The 13,987-nt window shown below is 35.6% G+C and overlaps 1 protein-coding gene across 23 annotated transcripts in view; it reads left to right on the forward strand.

The window, feature by feature from the left end:
- LOC117418161 (RNA binding protein fox-1 homolog 1) overlaps positions 1-13,987 on the forward strand; it is a 790,080-nt gene that overhangs the window by 358,273 nt on the left and 417,820 nt on the right. For 2 of the 23 annotated variants that reach the window (XM_059035613.1, XM_059035614.1), the window contains one exon: positions 4,599-4,654. The exons of the other annotated variants lie outside the window; for them this stretch is intronic. In XM_059035613.1, coding sequence (XP_058891596.1) covers positions 4,601-4,654 — 54 coding nt within the window. In that variant the 5' untranslated portion in view covers positions 4,599-4,600. Of the gene's footprint in view, positions 1-4,598; positions 4,655-13,987 lie in introns of those variants that run through there. 23 annotated transcript variants of the gene reach the window in all.

The raw sequence follows: 13,987 nt of genomic DNA on the forward strand, positions 1-13,987 counted from the left end.
AGTCTTGCACTTGGACAATTACTGACCCTCCAAAAACTTTGCACCTCCGCAAGGTTATCCATTCTGTATTGTCTATGCACCTGTAAAATAAATGCTGATAATTCACAGTAAAGAACATATTAATTAAATTAGGCTGGGACTGGGAAAATCTTAAGCGTTCCGCACCGCAGTGATTCTTCATGAACACAGCACGGCTATAAATGCAATATAATGACAATTGCACATGGAATTAAAAATGCATATCAAAATGCAGAGTATTACAATAAAAATAAAAACTTAGTTTAAAAAAGACAATATGTTCAATGAATCGCATTATTTGAACTTGAACTGCATGCAGGACTGTTCTGTGTACTTGTTCATTTACACTTTAGATAGTTCTGCGAGATTTGTAGGCTCTCAGCTGAAAAAGCATAACAAAAAAAAAAAAAAAAAAACAGTGTGACACTCTTCCGTAAAACCCCAGGTGTATACATGTAAGCAAGCCAAAACTAAATGAGTCGTTTCGTTATAGAGGACAATGTTCTGGCTTAACAACCTGATGGTTTTAATTAATCCTGCAACAGGCTGGCAAAACTGAGAGGGTAAAGTCAGTAACGTCGGGTGTCTAATCTATTGCAAAGTACTGTTTAATGTCCTTGATGGAAAGCTTGTGAGATTTTGTATTCATTATTTACCTTATAAGTTTGTTTACTAAAACAAATTATTTATTTCAGTATTTCATTTGCATTTATCAAAGCGTATCTTAAGAAAACAGTTTTAAAAATGCACCAAAACATTGTTTTTATAAGACAAAATAGAAAACTGTATATACATAATTTATACGGCAAAATGTTTATGCATTATTTAATATAGGTTTTTAGCGATGGACACCTCAAAAATGGAATTTTCACATTGTCCCTAATTATAACATAATACGACACCATTTTCTATGTTAGGGGATAGTGGCTATGACCTGGGACTCTGGGTGATGACACTATTGAACATTGCAGAAACAGAAGGAATAGCAAAGGTCTCAAAGTAGAACAAAGGATATCATCTCTTTGTATTACAGCAACCACTGTCTATCCACCCGGTCGTGTTTTGCCATGTAGCGCCATTGTGATATTCTGCATAAAACAAAGTAAATAAAGAAAACAGTCAATACTAGCCTCTTTTTGGTTCCACCCTGAGAAGTAAGTATCTAATGGGTGGCTTGTGTGTTTGTCACTGTAATTACCTTTGTCCTACATGCTCTGAAAATGATGGCTTGAGTTTATATTCTTGTTAATCCTTCACAGTACTATGGAGAAATATGCCTCCCCTATGTCCGGTGAATACAACATTAAATTATTCAAAGAGGGAAGTGAATGATAAATGATGGCATTTCAGTAAGTGTTCCACATGTGATTTTCGTGCGGGTCAGCTGTATTACTAATTCTCAAGAACAGAAAAGGAATAATGACTTTCATATATAGTTTACAAAATTAACTGGGTTTTAGATTGAGTTAGTATTTGGGTTTTAGAGTTAGTTAAGTTAGTTAGACAATTTTGGGTTTAATATTGATTGCTGGAGCAGGAAAGGCAGATGGCAAGGAGAAAGCTTTGAAATGTACCATATGGCAATTTAAAGGGGACCCTGTGTTTTCTCAGAGATAACATTTTGGGGCTAAAATCTTCAAAGACTGGCAATCTCCTTCCTTCCCTTAACTTTATGATGTTATGACTTTGTGAGTAAAACATCAAAGAGGCTTTGATGTTATGTTCACTTAAAGTAATAAAAAGAAAGAGGACCCACGTGGTCAATAATATTATTGGTTGATAGGAGGCCTGTAAAACTGGCATCAGTATGTAATTGTATTTTCTGATAGGTTAAGAAAAAAGGGATGATGTCATAAGGGAAGCCTATATTAATGCAAACATTGTATTGTATTGTTGATTCTATTATAACGTGCTTAAGGAAAATAGAGTACCCAGCTGCTCTACTAAAATATCTTTGTTGAAATCTACAACAGAGTTCGGAATCACAATTATTTCTTCTCATGGATATACGAGGAAGAGAAGGCAGATAACAGATTTAAATTCAACACTCCAGACAGAATAATAACTCTAATTCATTATATGTGAATTAAAGTAACTGGCTCATGACATTTCTGCTTTTATGTCTCAAGAATTTCTCATCAGCAATGCATTACTGCTTTAACAGGTGATTTTTTTAAAAAATAATGCATCAGTTAGAAAGTGTGTGTTGACATTGCAGAACATATATATTCATTACATCCATGTTCCAAAGACCCTGTAAAAGTTGATGATAAAGTAATAAAAGCACAGTTTCAAATTCATAATAAAAATAATAAAAAAAAACATAGTGGCAGACAGTGACCAATAGCACATGAAAGTCCATGCAAGAGAGAAATGAAGGGACATCAATATAAGTAGTCTTTTAAAATAAATTCTACAGGTCTCAATAAAGGAATAATGCATGACAAGGTGTGTGTTGTGGTTTGGCACGAGGCCGCAGGCTGACTGCATCCAGCACCAGAGAAGTGATGTTATCCCAGCACAACACACAACCTGGAGTGCATTATTCCTATTATACAATGGTTCACACTTTAAAAAATTACGACTCATTTCATGTGTAATTAGACAAATGTGGAAATAACATTCTGCCTCATAAGAGCCTGTTTTCCATTTACAACTATAGAACAGTATTAACTATGACGTTTTACTAGATATACTAAAGTGTTATTTCTGTTTAAAGTGAGTTAATAAGAACAGGACTTCAAGTTTTCTATGCATGCTGTGAACACATTGTTGGCAGAATTGAACTCTGAATTTGACAGTATATTAATGTTATAGCTCAGGGGTGGTTCATTTAAGTGTCTATTTAAGCCTGATCTGAGCCCCACGTAACTGCTTATGCCATACTCTCCGGCGCTATTTCTGACAGAGGCATACAATTATCGTATAACTGTATTAAGGTGTTCTATCGTGACAGTTTTCAAGTCTATATTTGTGTTACTCTCACTCACCCAGTCATAAAAAAACTTTGACTGTTGGTTTGTCATTTCGTGGATGCTTCATTTCTGCCAGATTCTGTCAGAGTCGATCTCCAGGTGTCTTTTTTTAATGTTTTTTTTTCCTCTCATTGAGAGGTGCTGTCTGGTCTCCTGGCTGCTCTGTCTTTGAATGCTCTTTGCCAAACGAGGTTTCCACAGTTGTCTTGTTGTTTAAGGTAAAATTCACTCAGGAATTGTGTAATTTATTCTGTGTTATTGACAGTTGTGGCGGATTGATATGTCTGTATAATTATTATTTAGCCATATATGGAAAGGCCTTGGATGTAGAGCCTATGGGTGTTTTTGTTTGTAAAATCCAGTATTTGGTGGGTTTGAAGTATTTATTTTTCAGTACATCTGAGCCAAAGCTGTTTTTATCTCAGGAGCAAGATGCTAATTTATCAGGTCATTGTTAATGTGGCTATTTTTGTATGCATCATAAAATTGGGCTGGTTCCAATTGCAACAGAGTTGGATGTTAATACCGTCACCGCTGTAATCTCTTTAGTGGCAACTAATAACCACACAAGTCAGCTAACTTAGAGTATTATATTATGTTTTAACAGTAGGTCTTGCATTCAGTTGATGGTGGTATTAAGATCCTCCACTGTTTAAATCAATTAAAAACACCACAATGCCTATCGGGCATTCTGGTTCATTTCCAAGGGTGTCCTGGAGGCATCACACCAGAATAAATTATCCACTGACTGCATTTTAACGAACCAATCAAGCCTTTGGAGACGTCCAATTAAATGCAGATTAAAAGGCAGCAGCAATCCATTTCCAGTGGTATTGTTCAGGTTGATAATGAATAGGGGGGCCTGGTTTGTATGTAATTATACACTCTGATTGAAGATCTTGACAGAAGATACAGAGGCTGCTTCAGTCAAGGTAAGGGAGGAAATAAGATGCTGATTAGCATTATTATGGGGAGCTATGGGGAGAATGGATGTATGATTGGTCAGGGAACTTTTTCAAAGACTTTCACACCCCACCCAAACACACACACACACACAGACACACACACACATAAACACAGCATTTCCCCAAAGGACACTATATTCACAGGTGAAGTTGGGGTGGAAAGATTTAACCAGATACCAAATGAAATTGATAAGAGCTATTTGTATCTTCCCCGTGCATGACAATTACTGAATTTGAATGTAATTACTGACACAATTGGTTGCAGAAACAAGAATTATGACTAGAATTTTAAGGGGGTGAAAATAGTTTTATTGTGGAGGCCATATTCCGTTACAACGTGAAGACCAGTCTGTCTTTCTGTTCAATACTGGGTTAAGACATCAGAATGACATGGGAACATTTTGTTATATCTCAAAACATTGTACGATTATATGTTTTACAACCCAAAGGGGAGAAATCCCAGAAACCACATGCTGGAAAATGAGTCTAGTCAATTGATCTCATGATCTCCAACAGTGCATGTGAATCTCTGCAGTGTATGTGTATAGCAATTGGGATTTCAATTGCAGCATTAGCATTTAGATCAATTGAATATACCCCGGTAATGGTTCAGTTACAGATTTTTTTTTTTTTTTTTCAGCTATGCCCACTAGATCGGAATCAGTACTGGACTTTTACACTCAACATGTCATACCAGTAAGACTTAACATCTGTCTTTTTTATTTTTTATTTAACAAAGTGGATGTGGGATCCTGGGCACAGTGATGAGGGATCATGGTCGATGGAAACATTATTTGTGAACCTGACAAAGGGTTTCAATATGGTTGAACATACAATAGAGAAACTTTCAGCCTCAGGCATTCACCAGCTTTATAATGGTGTAGGTCATATCTGTCGAATGGAACACAATTTGTCACCATTAACAATCTGTTCCTCACAGCTACATATTAGCAGCGGGATTCCTCAAGGTTTGGTTTCTGTTTTATGTATTTCATATGCTGTCTTTCATATGCCATTTTACAAATGGTCTAACAAATCAGATTGTAATATACTTATATGTGGGTTAGACAAGTTCTTAGAAAATGAAAGTCAGTGATATTTTGTACGACTGTGGAATATATTAATTTTTTTCTGCCAATGGAAAATATGTTCTTATTTGGACTGTTGTCACAAAAAAGGCTTAAGATTTAGAAAGAGGACTCATAATAAAAGCACCATACTATAGATTTTTCTTTGTTTCTTGGAAACTACATGTTTCACGTCTAATGCTAATGTAAAACAAAATCTATTTTTAGCTTCTGGATATACTGTTGCGTATCAATATACAAATGGAAACAGATTTTTATTGATGAATGGGCTTTGGAAGATGCGTTTTTTTTTTTTTTTTAAATTATTTATAGCAAAACAATCTGGCATATTTTAGAAAAAAAAGTACATGGATAGAAAATGTATCCACACAGGCCGGAATTAGATATCTGATTTCTCCTGCTTTCAGGAAATAAGCAACATAATATGCCTAATTCAAACTCAAGAGAGATAAGAAGGGCTGAAGTCAATAGGGATAAGAATGGGGTGGTTTAACATTGTGTAATATTACAGCTAAAATGAACACACAAAGCTAATTCCACGAAAGTTTTGATTGCAAAAATGTTCAGATGTTTCTTTTCGATCTTAAAAGATATGACTTGCTGGGAATGTTAGCAGGTACATTTTCACCAGCTGTCATGATGACAGCACTTTCAATCCACTGCAATACAGAAGAGTAAAATGCTTTCTGCTACCTTCACAGCATTTTCTTGTCTAAAACTTTTCCTAATAGCTTCTAGCATGTGTTTTTCCTCTTGAACTCAATGATTTGTCTTTTTATGCTTGGAATGCTCTGTAAGTTTACATCATTACCATTAATTCCATTTAAAGCTTTTTTCCTTTTCACCAGAAAATATGATGATTCCAGGAAGACTGAAAAGAAAATAAGACCCTCTCCTGCCCCCTTCCCCTTAATGTTATCGCTTTGAAAAATCCTGCAGTTCCTTTTGACAGGAGCAGAGCATTAAAATCCCCTCTTGGACTGAGCTGCTGAGCCTGACATCTCATTATTTGGCTCAGCTGTTTCACATTCACCTTCACCCTGCTAATTAAGTAGCTCATTGAATGTATTATTCAGAGTTTGATTTCCCCCCAGTGTCACTGAGGGGCTTCAGAAAAAAAAGTCCCATTTGATAGGCTTGCTGGGAGTGAGTGAGTGATGTCCTGACCTGTTGGGGAATAAGGAAACCGGTCACAGGTCATTGAAAAAATCTGACAGAAGGTAGCAGCAGCAGCACTTTGGCATCAGAATGCATGTGTGTGTGTGTGTGTGTGTGTGTGTGTATGTGTGTGTGTTTGTGTGTGTGTGTGTATGTGTGTGTGTGGGGGGGGGGCTAGGGCTCAGTGCTCTTATTACACAAGAGCATTTTAATGATGGTCAGTACTGAGAAAAGAATGCCATAATTTTGAGTTGTTTCCTTCTTGGCATACCAGAACGTTTGTATCTTATTGGATGTAGAGCTTTTAGCATGATACAGTACTGTATAATCTCGTGGTTGCAAAGAAGCCTCAAAAGCCCATAGCAACTTTTTGGGTTTGAGACAGTAACCTCTTTTAAAAAATATTTGGTACCAAGATTAGTCTCTACAGTTATATCAATTATTTTCTAAAGAAAAGTTAACATTTGACATTACTGGGTAAAGCATGATTTCCTTTCTTTAATAACTTGTAAAACATACATACAAAATGTGTTTATTGTTAATGTACAGTGTTTTAATTTGTAGCTTCTACACTATACTCAGCTAATAAAAACCGATTTGATAAAGTGTGAGTGCGTGGGTTTGTGTGTGTGTGTTTTTTCAATCCCATTTTTCTTTCCTCTAGTGGCAGGGCACAGCTGCACTGCACAGTAACGCTCAGTGGACTTTCACTGCTTGAGGCATCTCTCTCCTCTCCAGCAAGAGGCAGAGAGTAGAGCAGCTAACTCCAATCCCCTTAGAAAGATTGTGCATTTCCGTAGGATTTAACAACCTGACCCCTGTGAAAATTCAATTTGATCATTTTGCACACTTCCTAGGCTTTCCCATACTGTTATGACACTACGGTTGACTACATTTTTGTATACGGAAGCATTGTAATTCCTTTTGAATTTACTCGCAGTACATATACTATAGCTTTCCCTTATCTATCGCTGTCTTCACAGCACAATTGCCAATCCTTCTTGGCTAGTTAGGTACACTTTTCATGGTCCATGATGTCATCCTTTATTTCATCCTTAACAAGGTTTGTAAAATTGAAATCATAGGTGTACAAGTGACCCAGCCTGCACAACCTCCCTTGTCTTCTTTTTGTCCACATACAGTAAGTTACAGTTAGCTTTGTCATCTAACGATGAATTAGCAGCCTTTTGTAGGGTCTTTTTGACCACTTTGGGATTATAAAAAATGTTTGTGGTCATTTTATATGTCTAGGGTAAAGTTACCCTTTTCCATTTTATCAGTCATATCCGTACACTTCTAGCAAGCCAAAATAGTTTGCTATATACAGATATGGCCAAAAGTTTTGCATCACTGTATAGAATTAACTCATTGTGCTTCATAAAGTCGAATGAAACCTGCTGAATAATGTTACCATAACATATTGAATAACATACTGCTTTGTAGGTTTCCTTGTAGTTTTATACTTCACGAACAACAATTGAACATTTCGAAATCTAATATGAAAAGCAGTACTGCTAACATGGCTTCCGGCAGACTTTTGCAATATCATTTTGTAGCTTCTTTGATTACATTATGTTAAATAAAAGATCTAAATTATGTTCATATATGGTTTTTTTGTTTGTTTGTTTTTTGGTTTGTTGTTTAATTATGTTTCAGTCCTAAAATTGATGCAAAACTTTTGGCCATAGCTGTATATATATGAAATTCAGGACAGCCCTGCGCTTTGGGATTCAAACAATACTGCCACCAATATGTGTTTTATACAACTTTTATACAGCCTTTAAATGTGTGAAATACTTTCTGATTTCTATTGTTGTTTTGATTTGGAGCCCTGTGACTGCTACATGTGCTATCTGCGTTCAGAGCTGCACTGCTGGATTTAATCGGTTCCTGTTCAAGTTTTGTGTCATTCTCAAATTTAATTCTGTTAAATTCTGTCATTCTGTTGCTCCCCTATTTTTGTTTTGATGGTTTTGTTTTGTATTATAAGGGTCTTGATAGGGCTTAAACTATTTTAAGTAAAAAGATATATATTTGTACTCATTTCACCTTTTGTGCAGTGTTTTAAAAAAACAAAAAAAACAAAACAAAACAAAAAACTACTGGCTGAGAAGCTACACGCCCAACCAATGTCATTTTTTGCTATTAGAGGCTCAACAGATGTTGTTTGTTGCTGTAACGCGACATAAGCACAAAAGAAACATGCATTATCTATGAAACTATATATTTTACGTGTGTTGGATATGTAATTACATACATTATTATATATAATTACATTCCAGGCCTAAGAAATAGAAAAAAAGTGCTGATTTCAAAATAACTATACAATTGTCACTATAAAGTGTGGTTCATATATATATATATGTATATATATATATATATATATATATATATATATATATATATATATATAGTGGCCCTGCATGCTTTGTGTATGGGAATATCAGAGATGACAAGGGTTGGCTTTCCTTAAGAGTGAGATTTACAGCCCCAGAGAGTAAGATTCAAGGTCAAAGAGTCAGACATTCCAGGTGTGATGTTAGGTCATTGTTTAAGACAGGGACTCATCTTTGGCGACACCCAGTAGTCAAGGTTTTTAATCCAACCAGCACTTAATAGTTTTTTTTTTTTTTTTAAATGTACACTGCTTAATATTGCATATAAAACGCTTAAATGTCCTAATGCATACTAAAGTCTAGGGCATGGGAGAATGCTATATGCAATGCAAACCAGTGGATTTTAATAAAAAACAGTTATTTGCTGGTTGGAACAAAAACCTGGATGATTGGAGATCCCTGAGGACCAGAGTTAATAGCCCCTGGTTTAGGCACACAGTCAGTGAACAGAACGAGAGAAATATTCAAAAATACAGTTTTTATATAAACCTAACAATGCCACATATTTATGTATTTAGTTAAACATGTTAAATACAGGTGAATGTCATAGTGTAGATAGACAATTGTGGGGACATATGGAGGTGAGAAATTAATGAACACATGAGAAGGTTGTATCTATAGTTGCTGGAACAGACCGGTGAAAGCAAAGGCTAGAGGGGAGGCAGGTTAATATTAGAAAAGAGAAGGGTGCTGTAGTCTGAAGCTGCAGATATAGGCATAAAGTGGTAGAGAAAGCAAATCAAGTATTGATGAACCAGCAAAAAAAATAACAGATCTCTTCAGTCTGGGAGGCTGTAGGAGTTTTTAACACCTCACTTGGCATCAACATTACCCCAGCTTCCAGCTCTATGAACACAATGTGATTGAGATGGCTTTTGATAAAGCTATAGATATATTTCAAGTACTTCTTTTGAGGCACGTCACCTTTTCAGTGCCTTTGACTAGATATTGTGCAAATAAGATGATCTCAACATATATTGTTGCAATTACAACATATATCTCAGCATATGTTGCTTTTTCTTTGGTCCCGTTCTCACTGGGAAGCTGTAATCTCATGAGATTTTGAAGGAAGTTATGTTTAAAATAGTCAAATGAAACAGAAAGCATAAAATAAACTAGAGAAAGTCTATTTGTCCAAAATCTTTCGTCCTGGCATGGTGACCTTGGCAGCTCATGCATACATATTTGGGAATCACAGATAAGGATGTATGTGTGATTGGTTGCTATGTAAGCTATACCCTTCAATGTAACGGGTAAAAAGTGCATTAGTACCTTGTGTTTGCTGTAAATTTATATACAGTTAATATATATATATATATATATATATATATATATATATATATATATATATATATATATATATATATATATATATAATTTTTTTTTTTTCATTTTGTGAGCTGGTTCAAAACTCAGAGGAAATCAGTTATCAGCCTAGCTTCTGCAATTGGAGGCAATGGAAGCCGGTCACTATTTACTTAGTGGCTTGGTAAATAACAAGACCCTCCGCTCACATTTACCTAGGTCCATGACATTCAATAATATTTGGTTTGTGGAATTAGATTTTTTTTTTCAGGTTGTTATTCCTTTATTCCTTGTTGGCTGTTATTAATTAGTTTCCAACCAAGGAAAACAAGAAAAAAAAAAGAAATAAATAAAAAAATGACAATTTTGTTTTTATCCCACTCAAAACCGTGAAGCGCTCGGTCTTTGTTTGAACCAACACAATGTTTACTTCAAATCTGATTTATTTATTTATCTACCTCTCCGTTAGCTGCTGTGAAACCTTGAAGATGAAGCACATTTCATTTTCAAAGCTTTCCTAGAGATGCAGGCAAATTACAATCAAAGACCTTGAAAAGACACACAACATTTAAATCGAAAATATCTTGTTTACCCAGTTGCTAGAAAAAAGGCAGTACTAACACTAGGTTGTATTTGTTGAGATCTTTCAGGGAAACAAAACAAACACCTGGTACTTCTGATTGTTTTTACCCAGTTTAGAAATGAATGGATATAGTCAAGTTGTGTTATATTAGTCACAAGAACTAGCTTTGCTCGTGTAGCCCTTCTATAGCTGATCCTATAGGGTGATTGACCACTGAATGAGGATGTCTGCTCTACTGGCAAACAACGTGTTTCTGTACCGATTGTTATACAATTCACAGGGTTTTCTAGGAAAGGTCACTGGAACACACGTTAGGGAATGAAAAATGAATAAAAAAAAAAAAAAAACACAGCTTTGGAGCTTTTAAATGCTGCCCTTAAATTTTAACAGCTTGAAGAAATTCATTAATAATGGATAATGGTAGAAACAGATCACAGAGTTCAATGTACACTTGGATTGGAGTGATATTACACACTATTAATATCTGTGTTCTACTAATAATCTGTACATTCAAGGAGAAAAGGCTAAGCCATACATTAATTGCTACCAATATATAAAAAAATGAAGTAGGCTACTAAATATGCAAGGCCATATAGATAGGACATTTTTCATAAAAGTGTCTCTTCCCCTTTTTTTTTTCAGCTTTCCTTACCAGTATTTTGTATTTTCTGATGCTGCCAAGTTGCAAGAAAAAATATCTTCTAATGCCTTTACACCGCAGCCCACAAAACTTGATTATCATGTGTTTGTAGAATCTCTTTATGATTTTATATACTGTGTGTAGATAGATAGATAGATAGATAGATACAGGCAGACACCTGTTTCCACTCAAACAATGCATCAGGAGCCACATGGCCCTACACACTATAATTGTTTGGTCAGTGTATTGTATGTAACTTATTTAGAAGGTATTTTTATATTTAGAAGGTTCTCTGATGGGAATACATTTCCAGTTTGGTCCATATTTGTATCTTATAAACCAGAATCGCTGTTACACTGTGCTTTTCTAGATTCCCCTCACTTCAATCCCTACATTTGGTGTGTGATGTTGCTTTGGGGAAAATGTTAAAATCCACTAAGACTGATTCATGGATAGAGGTATGGGCCTTTTGGTAGTACCTGGTCCTTTTAGAAAAGAACATTGCAGTAGACATTAATCCAGTTGCAGATTCCTGGGCAGGGCGATACCAATCTACAGTACAGCAAGCTCTGTTGAAGACTTTGCAATATATTGATTCCTGAAACATCCAGTGGATTAGTTCCTAGGCAAGCCCAAGCTGTTGCAGCTGTGGAATGATTCTAATTTACAAGTTCTAAAGACAGTGTAAATGACTGTGCAGGAATACTGAATCATTGCTACATTAGACAATGTGTATGTGCTTGTTATCTCTTACTAACTTGTTATCTTGCATTAGGGTTTTTCTGAGCCCATCCTGGAAATAAATGTGATTAAAACGCAATGGTCTACCATGTAACCAACCTAATATGTAAGTCCATTAAGTGTGTTTCACCTCCTTTGAGAGAAAGCATAGGCATGGCTCTTGATCCTCATTACAAAAAAATGGTTCATTCCCTAATCTCTTCCCTAATGCAGACTTTGAACAATATTAGCACCGCCTGTGACAGCCTGCGATTCTGAGCAATGTATTATTTAATTTAGCTGCAAATCCTAAACTAGGCCAACGTAATCGTCAGCAAAAAAAAAAAAAAAGATTGCTGCGTCTTTAAATAGAGATGCAAAGTCTTATGAAATTGGATAGCTTAAACTGCATTAATCTTTTAGTATGTCATCAGATGCCTCCTACTTAGGATTGCTAGATGGCGCTTACCTGGCTAATTTAAGCATTTTATTGAATGTATTATTTAGTGTATGAGTTCTCTGTCAATGAGAGAATGAAGAGTTGTAAAAATGCAGGGATGTAATTACAGTCGAGGTCTTGCTTCAAGGTCTTTACTTTATTGGCTTTGTATACAAGGGTCCCTGTGGCCCTGGCAGGAGAGAGCTAGGGGATTGTAAACGCCATGTTGGAAACACGTTGCCAGGACCGAAGACCTTTAAGTTTTAAGCATCAAAGGGCATAATAAATTAGTGACTGGGTGATGGCTATACTCTCAACTCTTGGACTGACTCTCTCTTGGGTCAGTTTTGCCATCTGGTGAAGTGAACTCCCTACTTGGGTGGAAAAATAATTGGACATTGGATCCAGCCAGTAAAAAATGTACTTACTGGCTAATCCTGCGCTTTTGGGAACTATAATTATTATTGTCAAAGCTACCAAAAAAAAACTTTGGACAGTCCAGTATCATAAGGCTTACTGCACATATCCTGCTGATAAGGCTATTGCTAGAAGTGTGGTCAAGCAATGTCATTGCTGATTCCATTTCAAAGGTGTGCATTGGTTATTAACACGTTTTATAGCAAACACAAATGCATGTTTATAGATTTTTTTTTTCTTCATATGTCCATAGCTTCCAACATATAAGAAAATGTGGAACTTGTTCACAGTCTATTCCAAACTTTAACACATGAGTTATGTAAAGTTTCTTTAACAACAGTTTGGAGGAGTTTTGACAGCTATCAAAATGTACTATTTACATAACTCATAAGTTAAAGCTAATACCTTCAAAGCTTTTTGTATTCTTACTGTTCTAACTGTATTCATTAAGTATCCATTCATCTACTGTTACAGTGCCCAAATAAACAACGAAACCTTGTTGGGTGACTACAGCATGGTTCTAACTCTGTTTGGCATGGGTGGCTCTTGCTATAAAGTTGTGGGACTGCTCATCTGTGAGTCTTGCAGAGTACTTTCATTTATCATTCAAGATTTAGTAGTTAAGGTTCCCTTAAGGCACTTATAAATTGCAGAAGTTACTGTACTTGCAAGGATATTTTCATCTGGTGCCTTCAATGTCCCGTAAAAAATACACAGGATCTACACAATGAATGGCCTAGGTCCTGGAAGTGCTGTGTCCTAAATACACAGCTGATTTTGAACCAGGCTGAAAATGCTTTAAATACATCAGATTCATACAATATTGATTATGTTATTGAGCAAGTTTCATGAAGTGAAAATGATAAATGATAGTTTAATAGAAAAGTCCATGTTCATCTAAAATAAAGCTCAATAACTCAGGCTACTGATGATATCAACATGATAATTTCCCAGCTTATTTTAGTCAAGCCTAGAAACTGTTCAGAACATCGCAGTGAATCATAATGTTTACAACAACTTTTTTCTGTTGTTTGCTCTAGTTGTTTTATTTGATCCCTGAACATTTGCTCAGTATATTATTTCTGTTGGAAGCTAATAATAACACATGGTTGCACATTAGGCAGAAGGTAATACAGTATTTTATAATGAAGCATCCATGACTACAATGAATCCATGACTATAATAATCTGGGATAATGTTCAGTGAAAAATGCATGTTGCAATATTATTGGTGACTGCAGCATAACACATGTTTTCTAATAATATAAATGAATGACCCATGAA

The sequence above is a fragment of the Acipenser ruthenus genome, chromosome 13 (assembly GCF_902713425.1).
Source record: "Acipenser ruthenus chromosome 13, fAciRut3.2 maternal haplotype, whole genome shotgun sequence".
NCBI classification, from domain to species: domain Eukaryota; kingdom Metazoa; phylum Chordata; class Actinopteri; order Acipenseriformes; family Acipenseridae; genus Acipenser; species Acipenser ruthenus.